General features: G+C 55.9%; 1 protein-coding gene and 1 long non-coding RNA gene across 6 annotated transcripts in view; one reads left to right on the plus strand and one right to left on the minus strand.

Moving 5' to 3' along the window:
* Positions 1-22,010, plus strand: part of PDE4A (phosphodiesterase 4A) — a 44,820-nt gene that overhangs the window by 9,188 nt on the left and 13,622 nt on the right. For 3 of the 5 annotated variants that reach the window (XM_019817453.3, XM_023245276.2, XM_011289052.4), the window contains 5 exons: positions 19,260-19,451; positions 20,337-20,373; positions 20,497-20,567; positions 21,321-21,370; positions 21,541-21,653. In XM_019817453.3, the coding sequence (XP_019673012.3) occupies positions 19,260-19,451; positions 20,337-20,373; positions 20,497-20,567; positions 21,321-21,370; positions 21,541-21,653 (463 nt within the window). Of the gene's footprint in view, positions 1-11,008; positions 11,347-12,467; positions 12,830-19,259; positions 19,452-20,336; positions 20,374-20,496; positions 20,568-21,320; positions 21,371-21,540; positions 21,654-22,010 lie in introns of those variants that run through there. The other 2 variants (XM_023245278.2, XM_011289058.4) reach the window with 2 other exon arrangements.
* LOC109494266 lies at positions 20,727-21,591 on the minus strand. The gene is made up of 2 exons (XR_002148984.2): positions 21,457-21,591; positions 20,727-20,932 (listed from the first exon to the last, which is right to left on the minus strand). It is a non-coding gene; the product is annotated as an uncharacterized LOC109494266 (long non-coding RNA).

A 22,010-nucleotide genomic window follows, 5' to 3' on the forward strand; every position in this document is an offset into this window, starting at 1 on the left:
AGAAGACGCCACTCGCCCCGCCGACCGCAGGGGGCGCTGTGCCGCGGGTGGAGTCTGAGTGACTAGCGGGGGTGTGTGTGTGTGTGGGGGGGTGTTCCACTGTGGGGGCGTCCGGGACCCGACCCTGGTGGTGCCCTGTACCCGAATACCCTTCCTACTGAAGCTGATCCTGGGGTCGACTTGGGGGGCGCCATGCTGCATGTGGTAGTAACGACGCCTCGATTCAGGGCTGCAGCTTTGGAGTCTGCACCCTTAGTTGGTGACGGTGCAGAACATGGCTAAGCTGGGTACTTGAAGGGACTTTCCTGGGGGCACTGAACTGGCAGCTAGATTCACTACGCTTGTGGATGATCTCGAGGGCACTGTAAGGGGCCGCTTCCTAGGATCCCAGTGTTTCCTCCAGGCTGAGGGGCGCTGGCCATCCTGGGGAGTGGAGGACTGTGCGGGGGACATTCGGGGGACTCGCCCTGAAGCAGCTGGGGTCAGAAATCCAGAGGGGGTTTTGGGGGGAGCACTGTGTTGGGGGCCTGTGTGCCGGGTTGGAGCTTCCTCTCAGGACAGGAGTGTTAGGTTCAGTAGCTGCCCGGAGGGAGGGAGGCAAGAGTGTCCAGGGGGTGCACGATCCCGGCCCAGGGTAGGGGAGTCTCTGCCTCCCAGAGGGGACAGTGTTAGTGAGGGAGGTGTTGGGCTGACTCCAATGGTATCCTCACTGACCTGGGGTGGCTCCAGCTGGTGGGGTATGCCTAGCTGGGTCTGCCTTCGCTCCATGCGCTGCCTGGGCTTCTGGGGCCCTGTGACTGTGACATAGGATTATGTGGGCTCTGGGGACAGTGATTATGGCAGTGGAACTGTGTGTGCTTCTGAGACAGTGATGGTGACACAGTGATGGTGTGCTTCCAGGACAGCGATTGTGACGGTGTGACTTGTGTACTTAAGAGTCACGGTAACTGTGACAGTATGACTGCGTGAGCTCCCAGGACCAGGATCGTGTGACTGTGTGCTTCTGGGACAGCGATTGTGACAGTGACCGTGTGTGCTCCTGAGGCAGTGATTGTGTATGCGCTCCGGGGATGCAGCGATGGTGGCACTGTGATGTGTACATTCCGGGACAATGTGACTGTGTCAACGGGACTGTTGACATTGACTGAGACATTGACTGAGACATTGACTGAGACAGTGACATGCTCTCAGCTGCCTCTGTCCCCCGTGTCCAGGAGTCCTCTGACTTCCGGAGTGTGCTCCCTCTACCACCTGGTGTTCTCAGTTACTGTGCCTGCTCTAGTGGTGCTCGGGGTCTGACTGTGTGCTTTGGTGACATGTATGACCGATGGCTTCGACTGTGTGCTTTGTCTGACCCCCATGGGTGCCCCTCTGCTTGGGACGTCATTAAGACGGTCAAATCCCGGCCTCTTATGGCCGGAGTTCCCGAGGGAGGCCCCTCTGGGCTGTGACCCTGCAATTCTCGCTCTCTCTGGGGACTTCCAGCAGGCCCTACAGCCCCCCCAAACCACCCCCCATCCCCATTGGAGACATACCCAGACCCAGCGCCCCTGCCCCCAGCAGGAAGCGAGTGCCATGGGCCCAGCACACACAGCCTGCTATTTCCCAAGGGGAACCAGCGAGAAGCTGAAAGAAAACAAAACTGGAATCAACAGGAAATGCCAAGACCAAGGGCTGTGTGCCAAACTGGCTCAGGTCACTGTCCTGAGAGATGAATGAAGGAACAGAGTGCAGGGGGCCCTATTCCTTTTTAAGGCCCCAGAGACTCCCCCTACCCTAGTCTCTGGGCTGCTGACTCTCTGGGGACAGTAGCTGAGTGGTAATGATCATCATTATCTTAGTGGCGTCTATCTTGTAATGGCTCACTCTTGGGCTCCATGCTGGGGACTTTCCTACACGTCTCTTCCTCTCCAGTGCCTCATCAGGTATTCCTGCTGGACACACGGAGGCCCGGAGGGGCAAAGTCCCTTCTCCTTCTTGCCCAGGCTCACACAACCAGGAAATGGCAAAGCCGAGATCCCAACACCCATCTGTCTGATGCCTGGGGTCCTGGCACAAGTGTCTCGCCCTCTCTGAGCCTCAGTTTCCCTGTCTGTTAAGTAGGGCTTTGGCACTGCTCTGTGGGGGGGGGGGGGTGTTTGAGAGTTCTGTGCGAATGGGGATGTGTGTAAAGGACTGCACACAGTGAGTGCTCCGTAGATAGTCGCTCAGGGACCTGCACTCAGGGGAGGAGGTGGGGCTTGGGTAGACCTTGCTCCTTCAGGGTGGGAAGGAAAAACAGGAACCTCAAGTACAGGTTTCTGTTTCTCTGTGGGCCTGTGTAGCCTGCAGTGGTTGTGGCCTTGGTGCCAGTGTCCTCCCCCCACCCCTGGGCGGAAGGAGGAAGGGGAAACTAAGAGGCCGCCAGTGGGAACCTGGCTCCTTAGAATTGGCTTTCTGCCAGCCTGTGTCTCCAGAAAGGGGGTTCCCTGAGTGCGCACAGGGCGTTCCAGTGCTACCCACGTTGCAGTTCATGCAGCCACCAAAAACGGGATCCAGACAGCCCTCCGGACTTGAGTCACAGGAACCCTCAGGGAGAGGGCACTGCCCCCCATCGGAGATGGCATCCACAACCCCCCTCCAGACCTGGGGATGCATGAGCCTGTGCTCCTGGCGCCCTGCGGGGCTGAGTCACGGCACCACCACGATCTGTCAAGAGGCAGATGGAGCTGGAGGAAGAGAAAGACTCTGTTGATGGTGGGGGCGGAGGGGGGGGGGAACTTGCCTGAATTGGGGGCGGGGCCAACATACCGACCCCCTAGCCCCACCCCCGTGCCCTTCTGTACCCCCAAACTCTCCCCGCCGAGGGAGGGCGCTGCAGCGCCCCTGGGAGAGGTTGAAGCAGCTGGACTGGGGTCACCCTCTAGCCCGTGGCCTCTGTCTCCACTTGGATCCTTGCTCGCCCTCCTCTCTGGCTCTCCCTTATCCCTGGCGGTGGCCTGGGAGCGGGTCCCTCCTCGCGCCCCTCCCTCCGCGCGCCCTCTGCTGGATGATGAGAAAGGCACAGGCTGAGTGTGCGTTCAGAGTCCGGACCCGCCTGTGGGACTCCAGTCCCCGCGCAGAACAAAGTCGCCGCCGCCGCCACTACCGGGTGCCCCAGGTTATTATATCATGCTTATCGAGCGCCCCAGAGAGTGGGCGCCAGGCCGGCCGACCGACCGCAGGCTTCGGGTGAGGTCCTCGCCCTCCCCGGGCGGGACCAGGCGGCAATCCCCATCCAGCCGAGCGCGGTGGAGACGGCCGCCTGGCGGATGCAGAGGAATTTGGTGGAGAAGTTGAGGATGCGGAGTCTCCTCCGGACTCACCTACGGACAGGCCCAGGCCGGGGCCTCCAACCTGCGTGTTAACTCCCGGTGTCTTTGGCGCTCTATTCCTGCCGAGGAAACTGAGAGAAGTGACTTGGCCAAGGTCACACAGTGAGGAAGGGCAGACTTGGGGTTAAAAGACCCAGGACTCCTGGACTCCAGCTTGGTGGCTAAGAATCGGATTGTAGCCCTGCCCACTGACTCGCTGTGGGACGGGGGCCCATGATCATGCCTCCCTGCGCCTCAGTTTTTTCCTTACTAAGCCTTTGTGGATAAGATCTGCCGGTCCCCAGGGCTGTGGTAAGGCCGAGATGGCCGCCGTTGGGGCTGGGCAGCCAGGAGCTGGGGCTTTTGAGAACTGGCTCCCAACATCTGCAGGGAAAAAGGGGGGCACCCTCTAAGTACAATCCTGGGCCCTGGCTGCAAGGGCACCCCCTCTTTCACCAGCCACAGAATGACTGCGGGCTCTGAGTCGCAGGTAGGGCTTTGGGCCTGGGGGAACTGCAAACTGACCAGGTGAGGACAGAGTTTTGGGGGGCACTGAGCCCACTGTCTTCACTCCTGAGTAAGAGCTCAAATCCAGTCTTTGCCCTTGACTTGCTGTGTGACCCGAGGACAGGATTTCACCTGTCCGAGCCTCATTTTCCTCATGTGGCCATCCATTCCACAGACACTGACTGCACATCTTCAGGCAGTAGCAAAGAATGAAATAGACCCTGTCCCTGCTGTCCTGGAGTTCTCAGGCTAGTGGGTGAGGAAGGAATAACAAATAAAGGCCTATAATAGTTCCAGATGATGCCACGTGGGACGTGAAGAGAAGAGGGATCCTGGGGTCAGGGAAGGCCTGGCTGAAGAGGTCACATTTGAGCAGAGACCTAAATGGAGTGGCAGAGGAGGCTCGGTGAGCCTGAGGGAAGAAGGTGACAAGCAGAGGGAACAGGCAGTTCAAAGGTCCTGGGGTAGGAGCATGTCTGTTATGTTCTAGGAAAAGTAGAGAGGCAGGTGTGGCTGGGCAGAGTGAGCAAAGGGTGAGTGGAAGGAAATGAGGCAAGGAGGTGCCAGGGCAGCTCACGTAGGGCTTCGCAGGCTATGGTCAAGGTTGGCTTTAGGGTTCGGTTTATCTCTGACTTGCTAGGAAGGGACAAAGCTCACTGAGCTGGAAACAGACTGAACCGTGAAGGGCCTGTGTAGCCTAGTGACTAAAATCCCAGTCTCTGGCGTCAGACAACAGGGTCCGGGTGACCCTGGCCGAGTCACTTCCCCTTCCCGTGCTTCAGGCTCCCCATCTCTGAAATGGGCCTGTTCAGAACGCTATTTCCAAAGTCTGGCCTGAGGAATCAGCAAAACAGTGCAGGGAAACCTGAGGGCAGGTGCCTAAGAATGCTCTTCCTTTCTGTTTGTGCCTGGACCAAGAGGTCCCGGTGGCCAGAACAAGGGTCTTAGTGGGTTTAGAGCAGGAGTTTTCACCTGAGGGCAATTCTGGCCTCCAGGGGACATGTGGAAAATGGCTGGAGACATTTTAGTTTAATGACTGGAGAGAGGTGCTACAGGGCGTTATCTGGTGCCCAATGTCAATAGTGCCAAGACTGGGACACCCTGCATTCCCAACGAGGTGATATTACCTCCAAGGGGGTGAAAGTTGGTTCTTGGGTGGGTATACATAAATCTTACATTTATGTACAAAGCCCAAATATACACATAGGACATAAACAGATACACAGTACAGGCATACCTTGCTTTGTTACTGCACTTTTTGTTATTTTTAAAAATGTTTTTTATTTATTTTGAGACAGAGAGAGACAGAGCATGAGCAGGGAAGGGGCAAAGAGAGGGAGACATAGAATCTGAAGTAGGCTCCAGGCTCTGAGCTGTCAGCACAGAGCCTGATGTGGGGCTCAAACCCACGGACTGTGAGATCGTGAGCTGAGCCGAAGTTGGCCGCTTAATGGACTGAGCCACCCAAGCTCCCCAGAGATACTGCATTTTTTGCATGCGGTATCTCGTTTCTGTGTGTCCCATTTCGGTAGTTCTTGCAATGTTTCCAAACTTTTTCATCATTATTATTAGATTTATTCTGGTCCTCTGTGATCCATCTGCTGTTACTAGAGTAACCACTTGGGGGCGCCACGAACCGCACCCATAAGAGACCGCAGACTTCCTCGATGAAAGTCAGTGTGGGATCTGACTGCTCCCGGGACCAACTGTTGCCCAGTGTCTCCCTTTCCTTGGGCCTCCCTATTCCCTAAGACATAGCAATTTTGAAATTAGGCCAAAATTAGTCACCCTGATGGCCTTTCAGTGTTCAAGTGAAACAGTCCCACCTATCTCTCACTTCAAATCAAAAGCCAGAACTGATGAAGCTTCGTGAGGAAGGAGTGTTGCAAGCTGACGTAGGCTGAAAGCGAGGCCCCTTGTACCAGACAGCGAGCCTCATTGTGAATGCAAACGACAGGTTCTTGGAGGAAGTTAAAGGTGCCACTCCAGCGAGCACAGGAATGATAAGAAAGAAAAACAACATTATTGCTGACTTGGGAGCAAGTTTTAGGGGTCAAGACAGAAGATCAAACTAGCCACAACATTCCCCTTAAGCCAAAGCCTCATCCAGAGCAAGGCCCTCACTCTCTTCCGTTCTGTGGAGGCTGAAAGAGGTGAGAAAGCGGCAGAAGGCGAGTTTGAAGCCAGCAGAGGTTGGTTCGTGAAGTTTAAGGACATAAGCTGTCTCTGTAACATCAAAGACGGAGGTGAGGCCGCAAGTGCCGATGTAGAAGCTACAGAAAGCATCCAGAAAGTTCTAGCTAAGCTGATCAATGGTGGCTACACTAAAGAACACATTTTCTCTCTTTTTTTTTCAATATATATATTTTTTAATTTTTTTAACATTTTTTATTTATTTTTGAGACAGGGAGAGAGAGAGCATGAACAGGGGAGGGTCAGAGAAAGAGGGAGACACAGAATCTGAAACAGGCTCCAGGCTCTGAGCTGTCAGCACAGAGCCCGACGCGGGGCTCGAACCCACGGACCATGGGATCATGACCTGAGCCGAAGTTGGACGCTTAACCGACTGAGCCACCCAGGCACCCCTCAATATATTTTTAAAAATATTTATTGGTTTTTGAGAGAGAGACAGACAGCGTACACCAGGGAGGGGCAGAGAAAGAGAGAGAGAGACAGGCTCCAGGCTCTGAGCTGTCAGCACAGAGCCTGACGCGGGGCTCGAACTCTGGTCGGGAAGATCATGACCTGAGCCGAAGTCAAATGCTTAACCGACTGAGCCACCCGGGCGCCCCCACAACACATTTTCAGTGTAGACGAAGCAGCCTTCTATCGGAAGAGGCCATGTAGGACTTTCATAGCTAGAGAGGAGAAGTCAATGCCTGGCTTCAAAGTTTCAAAGGGCTCTCTTGTTAAAGGCAAATGGAGCTGGTGACTTTAAGTGAAAACCGGTGCTCATTTACCGTTCTGAAAATCCTAGGGCCCTTAAGAATGATTGCAATGATTCTCTGTCTGTGCTCTGCAAATGGAACAACAAAGCCCAGATGACAGCACATCTATTTACAACGTGGTTTTACTGAATAATTTAAACCCACTGTTGAGACCTACTGCTCAAAACAAACAAACAAACAAAAAAAAAAAAGTTTCCTTTCAAAATATTACTGCTCATTGACCGTGCACCTGGCCAGCCATGAGCTCTGATGGAGACGTACAATGAGATCAATGTTGTTTTCATGCCGGCTGAGGCAACGTCCATTCTGCAGCCCACGGACTGAGGAGTAATTTTGACTTTCAAGTCTTCCTACTCAAGAAATCCATTTTGTAGAGCTATGGATGCCACAGAAAGCGACTCCTCTGATAGATCTGGGCAAAATAAATTGAAAGCCTTCTGGGAAGGCTTCGCCATTCTGGATGCCACTATGAACATTCTGGTTCGTGGGAAGAGGTCAGAATGTCAGGTTCAGGAGCCTGAAAGAAGCTGACTCCAACCCTTGTGGATGACTGTGAGGGGTTCAAGACTTCAGTGGGGGGAGCGCCTGGGTGGCTCAGTCGGTTAAGCGTCTGACTTCGGCTCAGGTCACGATCTCGCGGTCCGTGGGTTCGAGCCCCGCGTCAGGCTCTGTGCTGATGGCTCGGAGCCTGGAGCCTGCTTCCGATTCTGTGCCTTTCTCTGCCCTTCCCCTGCTCGTGCTTTGTCTCTGTCTCTCAAGAATAAATAAACATTAAAAAAAAAATTGTTTTTTTAAGAAGAAAAGACTTCAGTGGAGGAAGTCACTGCAGGTGTGGTGGGAATCAGAAATGGAGCCTGAGGATAGGATTGCCTCACTGCAATCTCATGATCAAACTTGAACGGAAGAGGAGTCGCTTCTTATTGGATGAGCAAAGAATGTGGTTTCTTGAGATGGCATCTACTCCTAGGGAAGATGCTGTGAAGGTTGTTGCAATGACCAGGTTTTAGAATATTACGTAAAGTTTGTTGATAAAACAGCAGCAGGGTTTGAGAGGATTGACTTCCATTTTGAAAAAAGTTCTGGGGGCTCCTGGGTGGCTCAGTCAGTTAAGTGACCAGGTCTTGATTTTGGCTCAGGTCATGATCTTACGTTTCGTGAGTTCGAGCCCTGCATCGGGCTCCACGCTGACACTGCAGAGCCTGTTTGGGATTCTCTCTCTCCCTCTCTGCCCCTTTTAGCCCCTCTCTCTCTCAAAATAAATAAATAAACTTAAAAAAAAAAAAAAAGAAAGAAAGTCATTCTACGGTGGGTAAAGCACAGCATCACATGATCCAGAGAACTGACTCCTAAAAAGAAGACTCGATCAATGTGGCAAACGTCATTGTTTCCTTATTTTAAGAAATTACCACATCCATCCTGATCTGTCAGCAGCCATCAACATCAAGGCAAGACCCTGCACCAGCAAAAGGATGGACTCGCTGAAAGCTTGGATGATGGTTAGCGTTTTTTAGCAACAAAGTATTTTTCAATTAGGGTACGTACATTTTTTTTTAGACGTAACGCGCACTTAGTAGACTACAGTGTAGTATAAACATAACTTTTACACGCACTGGGAAACCACAAAATTCATTTGGCTTGCTTTATTGTGATGTTCACTTTATTGCAATGGTCTGGAACCGAACCCACAATATCTCTGAGTTATGCCTGTGTATCGGTGGCTTTAATATTTCATAGAGAAGGCAGTTTAGGAGTTGGGACTGTCTAAGCAGGCTATTTCTTGGGGGGAGGGGGCAATAATGAAATAAAGGGTGGCAAACACTGGTCTCGAGCCTGGCTCAGACGCTCATTGGTTGTGTGACCTCGAGCAGGTTGTTTCTCGCCAAGACTCAGTTTTCCCATCTGCAAAATGGGGACAACAATATATCACTTTGCAGGTATTTAATGACGATTAAATAAGATCATAGCTAGAGGTACTAAATGCCCAGGAGGCATTCTGAAGATTAGTTGCTATCGTCATCATCATCATCATCTGTATCCTTTTTTTTTTTTTTAATTTTTTAATGTTTATTTATTTTGGAGAGAGACAGAATGTGAGCGGGGGAGGGGCAGAGAGAGGAGGAGACACAGACTCCGAAGCTGAATCCAGGCTCCGAGCTGTCAGCACAACCCGAGGCGGGGCTCGAACTCACGAACTGCGAGATCATGACCAGAGGCAAAGCCGGATGCTCAACCGACTGAGCCACCCAGGCGCCCCCCCCCCCCCGTATCCTCTTTTTTTTTTTTAATAAGAATTTATTTTTTTTAAATGCTTATTATTTTGCGAATGTGAGAGACAGAGCGTGAACAGGGGAGGGGCGGAGAGAGAGGGAGACACAGAATCCGAAGCAGGCTCCAGGCTCTGAGCTGTCAGCACAGGGCCCAACACGGGGCTCGAACCCACAAATCAAGAGATCATGACCTGAGCCAAAGTCGGACGCTCAACCAACTGAGCCACCCAGGCACCCTTGTATCATCTTGCTAGTACAGTGGCTTGTGCATTATAAGCTCTCTGTAAATGTTTTGTCAGATAATCATAGCTGACATTCAGTGAGTGTTTACTATGTCCAAACACTTTTCTGAGGCTTTTTTTTTTTTTTAATTGTCCATCCAGGAGATGCATAGTATTATTATGCCAATTTTACAGTTGGGAAAACTGAGGCTCAGTGAAATGAAGTGGCTGGCCCAAAGTCAAATGACTAAGTGCCAGAGGCCAGACTCAAGCCTAGGTCAGCCAGTTCTGGGGCCCATGACAACAGAGCCAAAAGGTAGAGGGAGAAAGGTATTCATAGAGGCATGGCCCTAAAATAGAGATTCGTTCTGTTTTTCTTTCCCACTTCCCTAACCCCAAAGGGCCGCAGACAGGTTGGGGGAGTCTCTGGAATTATAACCAGCTGGCTAACTTTGTTCAAGAATCTTCACTTCAGTCTCCACTTCCTCATTTGTGAAAGTGGCGAACATGTGCCTAACAGAATCACAGTGGTTGGGCAGGCAGAGCCACCGAAGGGACTCCAGAAAGTTCCTATCTGTTTGTACTGCTCTGCCGAGGGGAGGTTCGGCTTCTGGGGGCACCTCGTGAGCTGTGGAGGGCCCCAGTTCTAAGGGGCCTCAGAGATCCGAAGGGGTGGGAGGATGGGGGGGGGGGCGGCAGATCTTAGGAGCCTCTAGGGGCTTGTAAACTCACTCAGCTTCTGTGTCTCAGAAGCTGTGGGGGGCATTCTGGAGGTGTCCCCAAGGATTGTGGGTTTATCTTGGTTTGGGGAGATAGCCTAGGGATATAGGACTGTCTTAGGAACTATGGAGGGATCTGGTTGTGGCCCTGGGGTCTATGGATTTTGATGGCAGCTACATGGTTACATGGGAGCACTCTTTGAGTCTGAAGACACCCCTGAGGTTATTTTGGTGTCTCTGAACTTGTGGGGGCATCTCCGGGATGCTGCCGAGCCACTCAGGGATTGAGGGGGACATCCGAGAGACTGTGGAAGCCATCTTAGGGTCTGTGAGGGACCCCAGAATTTGGGGGACCCTCATGCAGACTGTGGGAATGCTCGGTGGCTGTGGGAAATTCTAGGGGTACTCTGGGGGCCTCTGCATGACTCAGGGGTGGTGGGGGTGCTCCAAGAGATTTTGGAGACTTCTGAGGAAACCTGGTGATGGTCCCGGGATCTGAAGGAGTTTCATTTGTGGGTGTGTTCTGAGATTCTTAGGGTGCCCCTGGAGTTTGTGGGGATATATCGGTAACAATGAGGACATCAGTAAGGGACATTTAGGAAGCTATGGGATTGTCCCAGGGTGTATGGGGCCTCTCAGCGCATCTCTGGCTTTTGGGGGGGAACTCAGGGATTTGGGGGTACCTCTGGATTGTGTGAGGACAACTCAGGGATGTTTGGGACATTCTCTGGAATTTTGGGGACATCTGAAAGACCTTGGGGATGCCCCTGAGGTTAGTGAGGGCCACAGCGGTTTGTGAGAACACTCCAGGGATTTGCGGGGGGGCACCCCCGATGTTTGTAGAGGCGCTTCCGGCGACTGTAAGCACCTTAAGGGGACTGCGGGGAGGGCCCTGCGGTCTGAGGGGTGTCCCTCGGCAGCCGTGTGGGCGCCCCAGGCCCGCCCCGCCCCAGGGGCGGCCCCAGAGCGAAGCCGGAAGGGCCGAGGCGGCCCGGCGGGGTGGGGCCCGTGGGCCCCAGGGCTGGGCGGCCGGCCTGCGTGGGCTGCCCGGGGCAGGCGGGCGGCGCTGCTCCCCAGCGCCCGCTGAGGCGGGGCTGCCCCGCGCCCCCTGTGGTTATGGCGCGGCCGCAAGGCCTGGGCCGCATCCCCGAGCTGCAGCTGGCGGCCTTCCCGGCGGTGGCGGCGGCCGAGGACGAGGCGTTCCTGCCTGAGCCCCCGGCCCCGCGCGCACCCCGCCGCCCGCGTTCGCCGCCCTCGTCGCCCGTCTTCTTTGCCAACCCGTCCCCAACTTTCCGCCGGCGTCTTCGGCTTCTCCGCAGCCATCAGGATTTTGGCCGCCAGGCGTGGGCTGGGTAAGTGCGCGCCAGCGGCGGTGGGTTCGAATCTCCCTTGGCCACCCGGCAGGCCAGGTCTGGGGTTTCTAGCGGGCTCTCCGCAGTCTAACTTCCCCTCGTCCGTCCCAGGACAGCGATAAAAATCATCCCTGCCCTCCAGGGTTGCCGTGGAGACATCTGATAGGGCATGCAGTAGGCACTCAATAAACGTGAAGTTCCTCCCACTACCTTGGCAGACCTCAGTCTGCAGTCAGGCTTTGGACGAGTGAGGCCAACCTGCCATCCAACCGCGATCTGGGGACACGTGTTGGATTCTGCTAAGCCTCAGTGTAAAGGCCTGTGAAATGGGGCCAGCGCTGCCAACTGGGGGTTGCCTTGCCAGGAGGCTCGGTGATGTTACCGGGTGCACCGGGCACAGAGGGCAAATGCCCTTTCTCTTCCTGGCCAGACTCGGGGTGGGATGCGGGGGGCTAGAAGCTTGCCGGCGAGGAGCCCGGAGACACATCCGGTCTGGCTTCCCAGTGTCCGTTTAACTTGGAAACCGAGGTTGACAGCCCAGAGGTGGGCACGGGCTGGCTCTGGGGGCTTTTCCAGAGCCAGGAGAGGGTCCTCTGGTTACCCCCTTGCCTCCCTACTCTCCGCATGCACTTGTTTGGGACCTGAGGTCCGAGACATAGTGGGAGAGGACACCGCTCGGACAGGCTCAGCGTCTGGACCCAGGGAAGAGATTGGCGAGGGGAGAGGAGAGGAGGAGGGGTCGGGAGCCCAGCGTGGAGCCGGGGAGGGTGTGTGTGTTGGGGGGAGAAATCAGTGCCTCTCCCCGGGTTTCTCTCTGTGTCGCTGTCTCCACTTCTGTCTTTCCTGTTTCTGTTCCTCCCCCTTCCCCGCATCCGTCGTCCCTCCCCTGGGTTTTTGTCACCGGACCCCGCACTCCGCCGCCGGCGCGGGCGAGTCTCTTTCCCCCTGGGGCGCGCTGCGTTCAGAGGGCTCCAGCGGGCCCAGCTCGACGTCATTCGGGAGGGAGGCGGGGCCAGGGACAAGGCGTGGCGGGGGTTGGGGGGGGGGGGCCGGGGCCCGAGCCCAGGAATCGGGAGCCTGCCCCCCCTCCACCGCAGGCCCGGGGGGAGGGGGGCAAGTGGGAAGTGTGCACCGAGTTCCACAGGAGAAGGCAGGAGCGGAGCCCTCCCAGGCGCTGGGGACCCAGAGACACCCGATCGCCCGGGGCCCGTCCCTGGGGGGGTCACCGGGAGGGCGGGTGTGGAGGCGGTGCCGCTGGTGGCCACAGACACCTCGGGCCTGTGAACAGTGAACGCCACACCACCGTGCCGCCGTCCTCATGCTCGCCCCGACAGCGTTTGGCACCCATGCGCTCGGGTACAGCGCCTCGGGCAAGGCCCCGGCCCCCTGACCTGACACTGCCCCCCGAGGGCCCTGAGTCCCTGGCCCACTTCTCCTTCAGCGACGAGGACACCTGTTGGCACCCTCCAGACAGACCTGTCAGGTGGGTGGCCTGGGGCCAATTCCCTCCTTTGCCACTGAGGGCTCTGGCTGGGGGGGGGGGCGGGGGGGGCGGGGGGGGTAGAGGGTGCCCAGTGGGCCTTGGGGAGTCCCCAAAGTGGCTTCCAGGGTCTGCCTGCAGCCCCACCCCCTTCTCCAGCCCCCAGATTCTTAGTGCTGCTGTCGGCTTCCTGCAGGTGATAGCCCTCAAAAGGAGTGCGAGGTCCTGCCCCCTTCCTATTTGAGATGGGATCCCTTCACCCTCTTTGTGCCCCTAAACCTGGGTCTCTGGCACTCATGCTGGTACCAGCTATGGGTGTCCAGCGTCACCTGGGCTCCACTCCCAGGCCACCGGCCTGGAGCCAGGTCCCTCTGGCCCTGCTCTGCTCAGTGCCTCCAGTCTTACCCACCCCCTCCTTGCTGGGGCTGCCAGGCTGAAAACCAAGCTGGGGTGGGGGAGGGGGGCAGCTCCTGCTGGAACTCCTGGGGGTTGTTTAGAATCAACTGGACAGTGCTGGAGCAGAGAAAATTCTCAGGGTACGCCCACCTCGTTCTCACTCCCCTCTACCAATCCCTTCAGACAAGCCAGACACACCCAGACACAAACACAGACGCACCCACCCACCCACACACGGGGTAATCGGGGGGTCTGTGTTTACTGTGCAAGGCGTGGGTCTCTGAGGCGGTGGGGACACAAAGAGAATCTCACAGTTGACCCATGGGGGCCACAGAAACCCTGGCTTTGCACAGTCAGTCTCGCGTTACAGGAACGCACTCTCCCCGTAGCACACACGCAGGCCTGGTTCCCACCTGCACACAGCCACACGCGGGAGCACACACTCAGGAGGCAGGGACAGTCATGGCACATGTGTGGCACACAGGTACACTCTTACAAGGTCACACAAACTCCTAGACACACACACAGATCTGTGCAGGCACCGTGGACACTCGGACCCCACGGACACACCCGGACGTACAAATCCACGCAGAGATCTATACACACACAGGTGCCCTGAGCACACATACACCCTGACCCACACAGGCACAGACCCTCTGTGCACACCCGGCCCTACAAACGGCCATGTCACCTGGCACCACGCGCCCGCCCTCAACCTCCGTATGACCTTCACAAAGCAAATGCCAGGCCTTTCCATAAAGGCTGCCTGGCGCCTCCTACGAGGGAGTCAGGTGCAGTGGGGCAGGGAGCCCGGGGAGGCGCCAGGCCTGCCCGGGGAGATCGACGGACACGGGCTGATTGAGCGTCCAGGTTTGTAGCCTGGCGGCTCAGGTTTAAGTCCTTCTAGTACTAGTCAAGTGGTTCTTTCCCGTCTGCACCTCAGTTTACTTCTCTTGGAAATGGAGCATTGGTACACGTCCAGGCAGAGCACAGCGCCTAGCACATGGCACTTAATGGCAGTTGGCTGCTTTTGTTGTTGTTATGATTTTTATCAACTGGGACCGGTCTCCGTTCCCTGCCGGCCCCCTCCCAGCTTGTTGTTGCCCATTGGCCCCTGCAGCGGAAACTCTCTGAAGCCTTGGTCTGCTCCTGGGCTGCACAGTCCTCCGGAGACCCGATGTGATGCAGGCCTACGGGCCCCGGAGGGGTGGAGGCAAGAGGCAAGTTCAACCGGAGAAGGCCACCAAGTGGTCACCTGTCTGAAAGGCAGGTTATTTCCCTTATGATGGAGTGTCTGGGCATGTGGCTGTGATGTCAAGGCCTGTTGGCTACCCTCGACTCCGCTTAATGGCCTAGGGTCCTGCCGGGACATGATTGGAGCAGCCTCCAGCCTGACTCTGGGCCACCCTGAGCAGTGGCAGACAAGGGAAGGGTGACTCCACATAGCACCGGCATGCCATCCTGGAGGGTAGGTGAGACCCCACGCCCACATACACCCACACTCAGCCCGCAGTTCAACAGGCCCGATGCCCTCCCCTCTGCCCTTCCGAAGCCCGGGGGACATCAGCTCCTGGAAGCACAAACAGCAGGGCCCCAGGGAGCCTCTTCCCATCGTGGCCTCTGGGCTCCTGCTTACGTGAGCGGAGCCCCTGGGGCTACAGTATCTGATGCCGGTCGGGCCCACTCTGGGACTTGGGTCTCACCTTCCCTAAACTGTCTTCAGTGTCCGGGGCCAGGGTAGGGTCCTCAGTACGTAAGTATGTTCCTGTCTCCTCCCCCGTGGGACTCAGTAGAGCCAAAAAATCCAGGCTGTGCCCAGGGAGACAGGACATGGTTCTCAGGCAGCGAGGCCGCCAACCCCTTACCATCCCTCTGTGCCCCACTCTCCCCTGTTGCGCCGGGATGTGAACACAACTCACAGAGGCGGTGGGGGACACAACTGTGTTCGGGTGTATAAAGCACTCTGACAATGCCAGGCACACGGCCAATATTCAGGAAGCATCTTGTTAATATTGCTATATACCTAAAAGGATCTAACCTAGTACCTGGTACACAGCAGGTGCTCAGTAAGTGAGCATTATCATCAAAGGCCCAAGTTCATGGTCTAAGAATTTTCCATCTTAAGGGGGTTTTTTTTAGTTTACTTTTTAAAAATGAACATATAGTAAAATTCACCCTTTAAAAAAAAATATTTTTGAGAGAGGGAGAGAGCACAAGTGGGGGAGGGGCAGAGAGAGAGAGAGAGACTCTGAAGCAGGCTCCAGGCTCTAAGCTGTCAGCGCAGAGCCTGATGCCGGGCCCGGACCCACCATGAACCGTGAGATTGTGACCTGGGCCGAAGTCGGTTGCTCAACCGACTGAGCCACCCAGGCACCCCAAATTCACTCCTTTTGTCTACATCGTATGAGTGTCTTTTATTGTAGTAAAATCTACATAACATAAACTTATCCACTTGACCATTTCTTGAGTGTGCATTTCAGTGTCATTAAGTATACTGACATTGTCGTGCAACTGTCACCGCCACCCATCTCCAGAATGTCACCACCTTCCCAAACCGCCGCTCTATACCTAGTAAGGTAAGGAAAGGACGCTTGAGTTGTTTCCAGCTCTTGGCTCTTTTGAATGACGCTGCTCTGAACATTGGCGTACAAATATCTGCTTGAGTCCTGCTTTCGATTCTTAGTGTTTAGTATTTCAATTCTGCGTGTGTACCCAGAAGTAGAATTGCTAGATCACACGGTAATTCTATACTTAAGTTTTTAAGGACCGTCTTCTGTAGTAACCGCACCATTTCACGTTCCCACCTGCAATACAAGTATTGCCGTTTCTCCACATCCTCACCAACACTGGTTATTTTACCTTTGTTTTTTCACGATTTTACTCTTTTTAAGTTTTAGTTATTTTGACAGAGAGAGAGAGAGAGAGAGAGAGCGCGTACGGATAGGGGAGGAGGGGGAGAGAGGGAAGGAGGGAGAGAGAGCGAGAATCCTGACGTGGGACTCTAACCCACGAACCATGAGACCATGACCTGAGCTGAGGCTGGATGCCCAACCGACTGGGCCACGCAGGTGCCCCGAAATTTGTTTTTATGTATGTATGTATGTATGTATGTATGTATTTATTTATTATTATTATTATTTTTAACGTTTATTTATTTTTGAGACAGAGAGAGACAGAGCATGAACAGGGGAGGGTCAGAGAGAGAGGGAGACACAGGATCTGAAACAGGCTCCAGGCTCTGAGCTGTCAGCACAGAGCCCGACGCGGGGCTCAAACTCACGGACCGTGAGCTCATGACCTGAGCCGAAGTTGGACGCTTAACCGACTGAGCCACCCAGGCGCCCCCCGAAGTTTTTTTTTTTTTTTTTTTTTTTTTTTAAAAATTTTTTTTTCAACGTTTATTTATTTTTGGGACAGAGAGAGACAGAGCATGAACGGGGGAGGGGCAGAGAGAGAGGGAGACACAGAATCGGAACCAGGCTCCAGGCTCTGAGCCGTCAGCCCAGAGCCTGACACGGGGCTCGAACTCACGGACCGCGAGATCGTGACCTGGCTGAAGTCGGACACTTAACCGACTGCGCCACCCAGGCGCCCCTCCAAAGTTTGTTTTTAAAAGAAGTTTGAATTTGTGACTGTTAAAAATGTCTGATTTCTCTCCTAAAATCGGAATACCTGGTTGTTGGGGGGTCCCCCAGCACCACTCTGCTCTGGGTGTCAGCTGCCTGGCTCCTGCGAACATTTGCTGTGATGGTAGGAATGTGCTCGAATGGGGGCTGAGTAGGCAGAGGGCGGCAGCTCACGTTTCCGTCTGAGGAGTCACAAGACTTGGGACTGAATTCTGGCCCCACTATGCTCTCGCTGCGTGACCCAGAGCTAATCATTCTCCTCTCTGACCTTAGTTTCTTCATCTGTAAAATGGAGTCAACGAAGTCCCTCCCCGTACTCCTACCCCAGGACTGGCCCAGAGAAAAAGGTTAATAGATCCATAGATGCTGGTTTCACTGTGCTACTCTAGGGGATTTCAGACTTTCTTTTTCTCTTTCTTTCTTTCTTTCTTTCTTTCTTTCTTTCTTTCTTTCTTTCTTTCTTTCTTTCTTGATTTTTGAGCGAACGCAGTGGGGGAGGGGCAGAGAGAGAGAGGGGGACAGAAGATGTGAAGCGGGCTCTACGCTGACACCACAGAGCCCGACATGGGGCTCGAACTCATGAACTGCGAGATCATGACCTGAGCCGAAGTCGGACGCTCAACCGACTGAGTCACCCAGGCGCCCCTCAGACTTATTTCTTAGCAGAGGGACCATTCAAATAAAATCTTACGCTGACTCTCATTAGGTAGGACTGGAAAGGGGAGGGCTCCATTTCCTTCCCCTACTCCCTTGCACCCACCAGAGCATAGCCTGAAGTCTGCTGACCCTTCTAACCCCCTCACTTTGACGACGGGGTAACAGACCAGAGAGGGCAGTGGCCTTCCCGAGGCCACACAGTAAGTTGCAGGCATGCGGTTCCCCACCAATTCTGCATATCGACTGCTGAGTTCCCTGCCCATGTGGCGCGTGTGGGGCCGATGCTTCCTGAGCGTTTTACCTGTGTCAACACTGGTCGCCTGGATGACCTGAGGAAGGTGGCAGTTGTCCCCATTTTGTGGATTAGGGAACTGGAATTCAGTCATTTCACCCCAGTCACACCTCTGGGAATTAGGAGAGCCAGCATCTCCCTGAGTCCTCCCGAGCGTCTTGCCGGTGACCCCAGGCTGGGGCCTCGCTCTCTTGCCCTCGGTGTCGCCGTGTCTCTGTCACAGTCTGTCTCTCTCCGCTCCAGACACACCAGCTTCCTTGCTGGTCCTCAAACAAAACCTGAATCCTGCCACAGGGCCTTCGCACTTGCTCTTCCCACCCCCTGGAGTGTCTTCTCCTCCCTCCTGACCAATGGCCTGCTCTTTGTCATCTTTCAGGCCCTGCTCGCAGGTCACCTCCTGAGAGAGGCCTGCCTCCCCTTTCCAGTCTCTGCGTGGCACAACCCCGTTCACATATTCACTCATTCACACGTTTTGTGATTCATCCAGTAAACATTTTACTGGGTGTGCACTGTGTGCCAGGCCGTGTTCTTGGCCCACAGGCTAGAACAAAGAAGACCAAAATCCTTGCTCTGCAAAGCTTAGTTCTAGAAAGGAAGGCAAACAGCAAAGAAGTAAGATATAGAATATGTCAGGTAAGTAGCGGTTATTTTTTGAAAGGAAAGGTAAATACGAAATAGTAAGGCAGAGATTCAGATCTTAGATGTGTTGGTCAGGTGAGGCCTCCCAGGAAGACAGCATTTGAGCGGAGGCCTGAAGGCGGCCGGAGGAGCCATTGGAGGTCTGGGCAGGGGAAACAGCCCGTGCAGAGGCCCTGAGGCAGGAAGGCATCTGGAATGTTTAGGAAGCAGCCAGGAGGCCATGGAGGCCGGAGTAGAGTGAGTGAGGGGGAGACCCGGAGGTCTTGGGGCGGGGCCACCTGGGCCTCAGTGAGGACTTTGGCTTTTGCTCTGGGTGAGCTGGGAGCCACAGAAGGGGCTGAGCAGAAGAGGGATGTGGCTCTCTGGTGGCTGTGGAGGGGAACAGACTGAGGGGCAAGGACAGGAACCAGGGAGCAGGGCAGAGACAAAGGCGCTGGTCCAGGCCACCGATGAGCGGGGCCAGCCGAGGAGGGGGTGAGAAGTGGACGGATTCTGAATAGACGTGGGCAGTGAGGAAAGAGTAGAGCCAAAAAGATCCCCACACTTTTGGGGGTGTGCACGGCCACTAGGCTAACCTGTTTACAGTCTGGCCCTCCCATGCCATTTCCGTAAGGGACAGATGCTGGTCCGTCTCAGTCACTGCTGTGTCCCGGCACCTCCACAGAGCCTGGCTCACAAAGGCACTCGATCGCTCTGTCATCTCTGCAACCTCCTGTCCCCCGTCTCTACCAGGAATGTCCTCGGTACCCTTATTCCTCCGCGACCCCCCCCCCCAGTGCCATCTCAGCCCCCCTGACCGCTCTTCTCGCCCACCCCCTTGCAGCTTCGAGGCGGAGAATGGGCCCACGCCATCTCCTGGCCGCAGCCCCCTGGACTCGCAGGCGAGCCCGGGCCTCGTGCTGCACGCCGGGGGGGCTATCAGCCAGCGCCGGGAGTCCTTCCTGTACCGCTCGGACAGTGACTACGACATGTCACCCAAAACCATGTCCCGGAACTCGTCGGTCACCAGCGAGGCGTGAGCACCCCACTCTCACCCTCCAGGCCTGCTCCCAACACAAGCTGCCCTTGCCAGCAGGGAATGGGGACACCGCCTAAGCCCCCTGCCACCTCTCCTTCCCAGTGAAAAGTAAACAGCCCCCTTGCCCACATCGAGGGCTCGGTCCCTTTACAGCATGCCCACCCAGCGAGGTCTGAGGGTGCGCCCCATCTCTGCCCCCCACTCAGCTACGGTGAGCCCCTCCCTCCAGCCCAGCCCGCACCCACATCCTTGCGGTCCCTGCCCACGAACCTGCCCAAGCCCACTCCTACCCATCGGCAGCTGAGGCCTGGCCCCCCTCAGTCTGTCCCCGCTGCCACTTCTTCCCACAGAGCATCCACCTCGGCTGAGCCCCCTCTGCCTTCCCCCCCCTCCAGGCTTCCCTAAAGCAGCCCCCCTTATCACGACCACCTGTTAAGGTGTGAGCACCCCCAGACCTGCTCAGCCCCCTCCCCTCTCACTGGATCCTCCAGCCCTGGCCCTACCCATCCAGGTACCCACCTCAGCTCCCTTAACTCCTCTTGCTCCCCATCCCCTCCTATCCACTGCTCTCACCAGCCCCCCCCCCCGCAGTGGATTTATGGCAGCCCCCTTTGTCTCTGCACACCCCCTCCCTGCCCACCCACCTGAGCTCCTCTGTCTGGCCACCGTTCCCTCCAAGACCAGCCCCTGTAGGGTGTCTACCCTTGGGAGGTGTGAGCGCCCTCTCCCCTCACCTGTTGGAGGCCCCCAACCCACCTCCCAGCCTACCCTCAGCCCAACCCCCATAGAGAGTTGCTTCTCTGGCACCCCAGCCCCTTTTCACCCAGGCCCGGGGGTGTCCCACAGTGAGGACGCCTGACCTGCCCCTGTCCTTGGTTGCAGGCACGCTGAGGACCTCATTGTGACACCTTTCGCCCAGGTAAGACCCCTCCCCTAAGAAAGGAAGGGGCTCCAACCTTCCCCCACACTTGGACACAGGGACCTAGCCCCAGCTCCTCCGGGTGGCTCCCTCTCCTCACCGCTGGCTCTCCCTCCGTCCCAGGTGCTGGCCAGTCTCCGGAGTGTTCGCAGCAACTTCTCACTCCTGACCAATGTGCCCATTCCCAGCAACAAGTAAGTCAAGGCTGGGCCCCAACATTCATGATCATGAGGCCACGCACACCTGGGTTCAACTCTTAGCTCTGCTGTGTGCCCTCAGGCAGGAACTTGACCTCTCTGAGCCTCTGTTCAGGCAGCAGCTCCCTCTGAGCCAGCAAACCATTGCAATTTGAATGGCTAAGACAGAAACTTTTAAAAATAAAGACCAAGGGGTCCAGACACGTGGTGGTGAGGCCAAGGGTAGCCAGGCGCCACAGCCTTGGGGCCACTCCCGGCCCCAAAGCCAACTTTCCAGGCAAATAGCGTCTTGTGGTGCCTTTGTTCCCCCTCCATAAAATGGGAATTTAATAGCGCCTCCAATAGATGCTGCTGTGAGGAGTCTGGAAGATAATACATAGAAAGTGTGAGAACATTTGCCCAACACATAGTAAGTGCTCACTAAATAGAAGTGATTATTCGGGGGCAGGCGCTTGGCTGAGAGCTGCTAGTCCCTCTGGGAGTTGCAGGAACTTTGGAGACATAGGACCTGACCCTGCCGCTGATCAGCCGTGTGGTCTTGAGCAAGCCTGTTCGCTTCCTTGAGCCCGTTTTCTCATCTGTAAAATGGGTTCTCATGGGGGCTCTGAGAGAGGCTGCAGGCTGAGCACATGGTGGCATGCCTGGGACACAGGGAGCGCTCAGAAAAAGGAAAGGTGGCATTATTCATAGAGAGGGGAGGCAGGAATCTGGGGGCACACAGGCTGATGTTGGAGCCCCATTTCTTTGCAGACGGTCCCCGCTGGGCGGCCCAACCCCCGTCTGTAAGGCCACGCTGTCAGGTAACAAAGCCCAGGGGGTGGGAAAGGGCCCCTCTTGCTGCTCCAGTGGGGGACCCCTCACCTGGGGGTGGTGGTGGCTGTCTTACCTCCCTTCCCCCACTCATTTGGTGGACCCCCATCATCTCGGGGTTGGGGCCTCTGGGTCACCACCCATGCTGCCCCTTCTCCAGAAGAGACATGTCAACAACTGGCCCGGGAGACACTGGAGGAGCTGGACTGGTGCCTGGAGCAGCTGGAGACCATGCAGACCTACCGCTCCGTGAGCGAGATGGCATCTCACAAGGTGAGGAGGCCCCCAGCCGGCAGGGCGGAACTAGCCCCTGGGCGGGGCCTGAGGATGGGGGCCAGCCGCTGGGTGGGATCTGCGGGCGGGTCCACCCATGGGCGGGGCCAGCATCTGGATGGGGCCAATGAGAGGGGACCCTTTCCTGGGCCTGTGGGGTGGGGCTGACTGCTGGCGGGACCTGAGCGGGAGGACACATTTGGGGCGGGGCCAATGTGTGAACTGGGGCCTTTGGGGTGGGGGCCCATTCCTAAGCAGGGCCAACGCTAGGGCTGCGTGTTCTAGCAGATTCTGACTTCCCCCAGGGGTGGGGGAAGCCTAGTGCGTGGGGGTATATGTGCCTGGTTGTACATCTGA

This window comes from Felis catus, chromosome A2, assembly GCF_018350175.1.
Source record: "Felis catus isolate Fca126 chromosome A2, F.catus_Fca126_mat1.0, whole genome shotgun sequence".
Lineage (NCBI taxonomy): Eukaryota > Metazoa > Chordata > Mammalia > Carnivora > Felidae > Felis > Felis catus.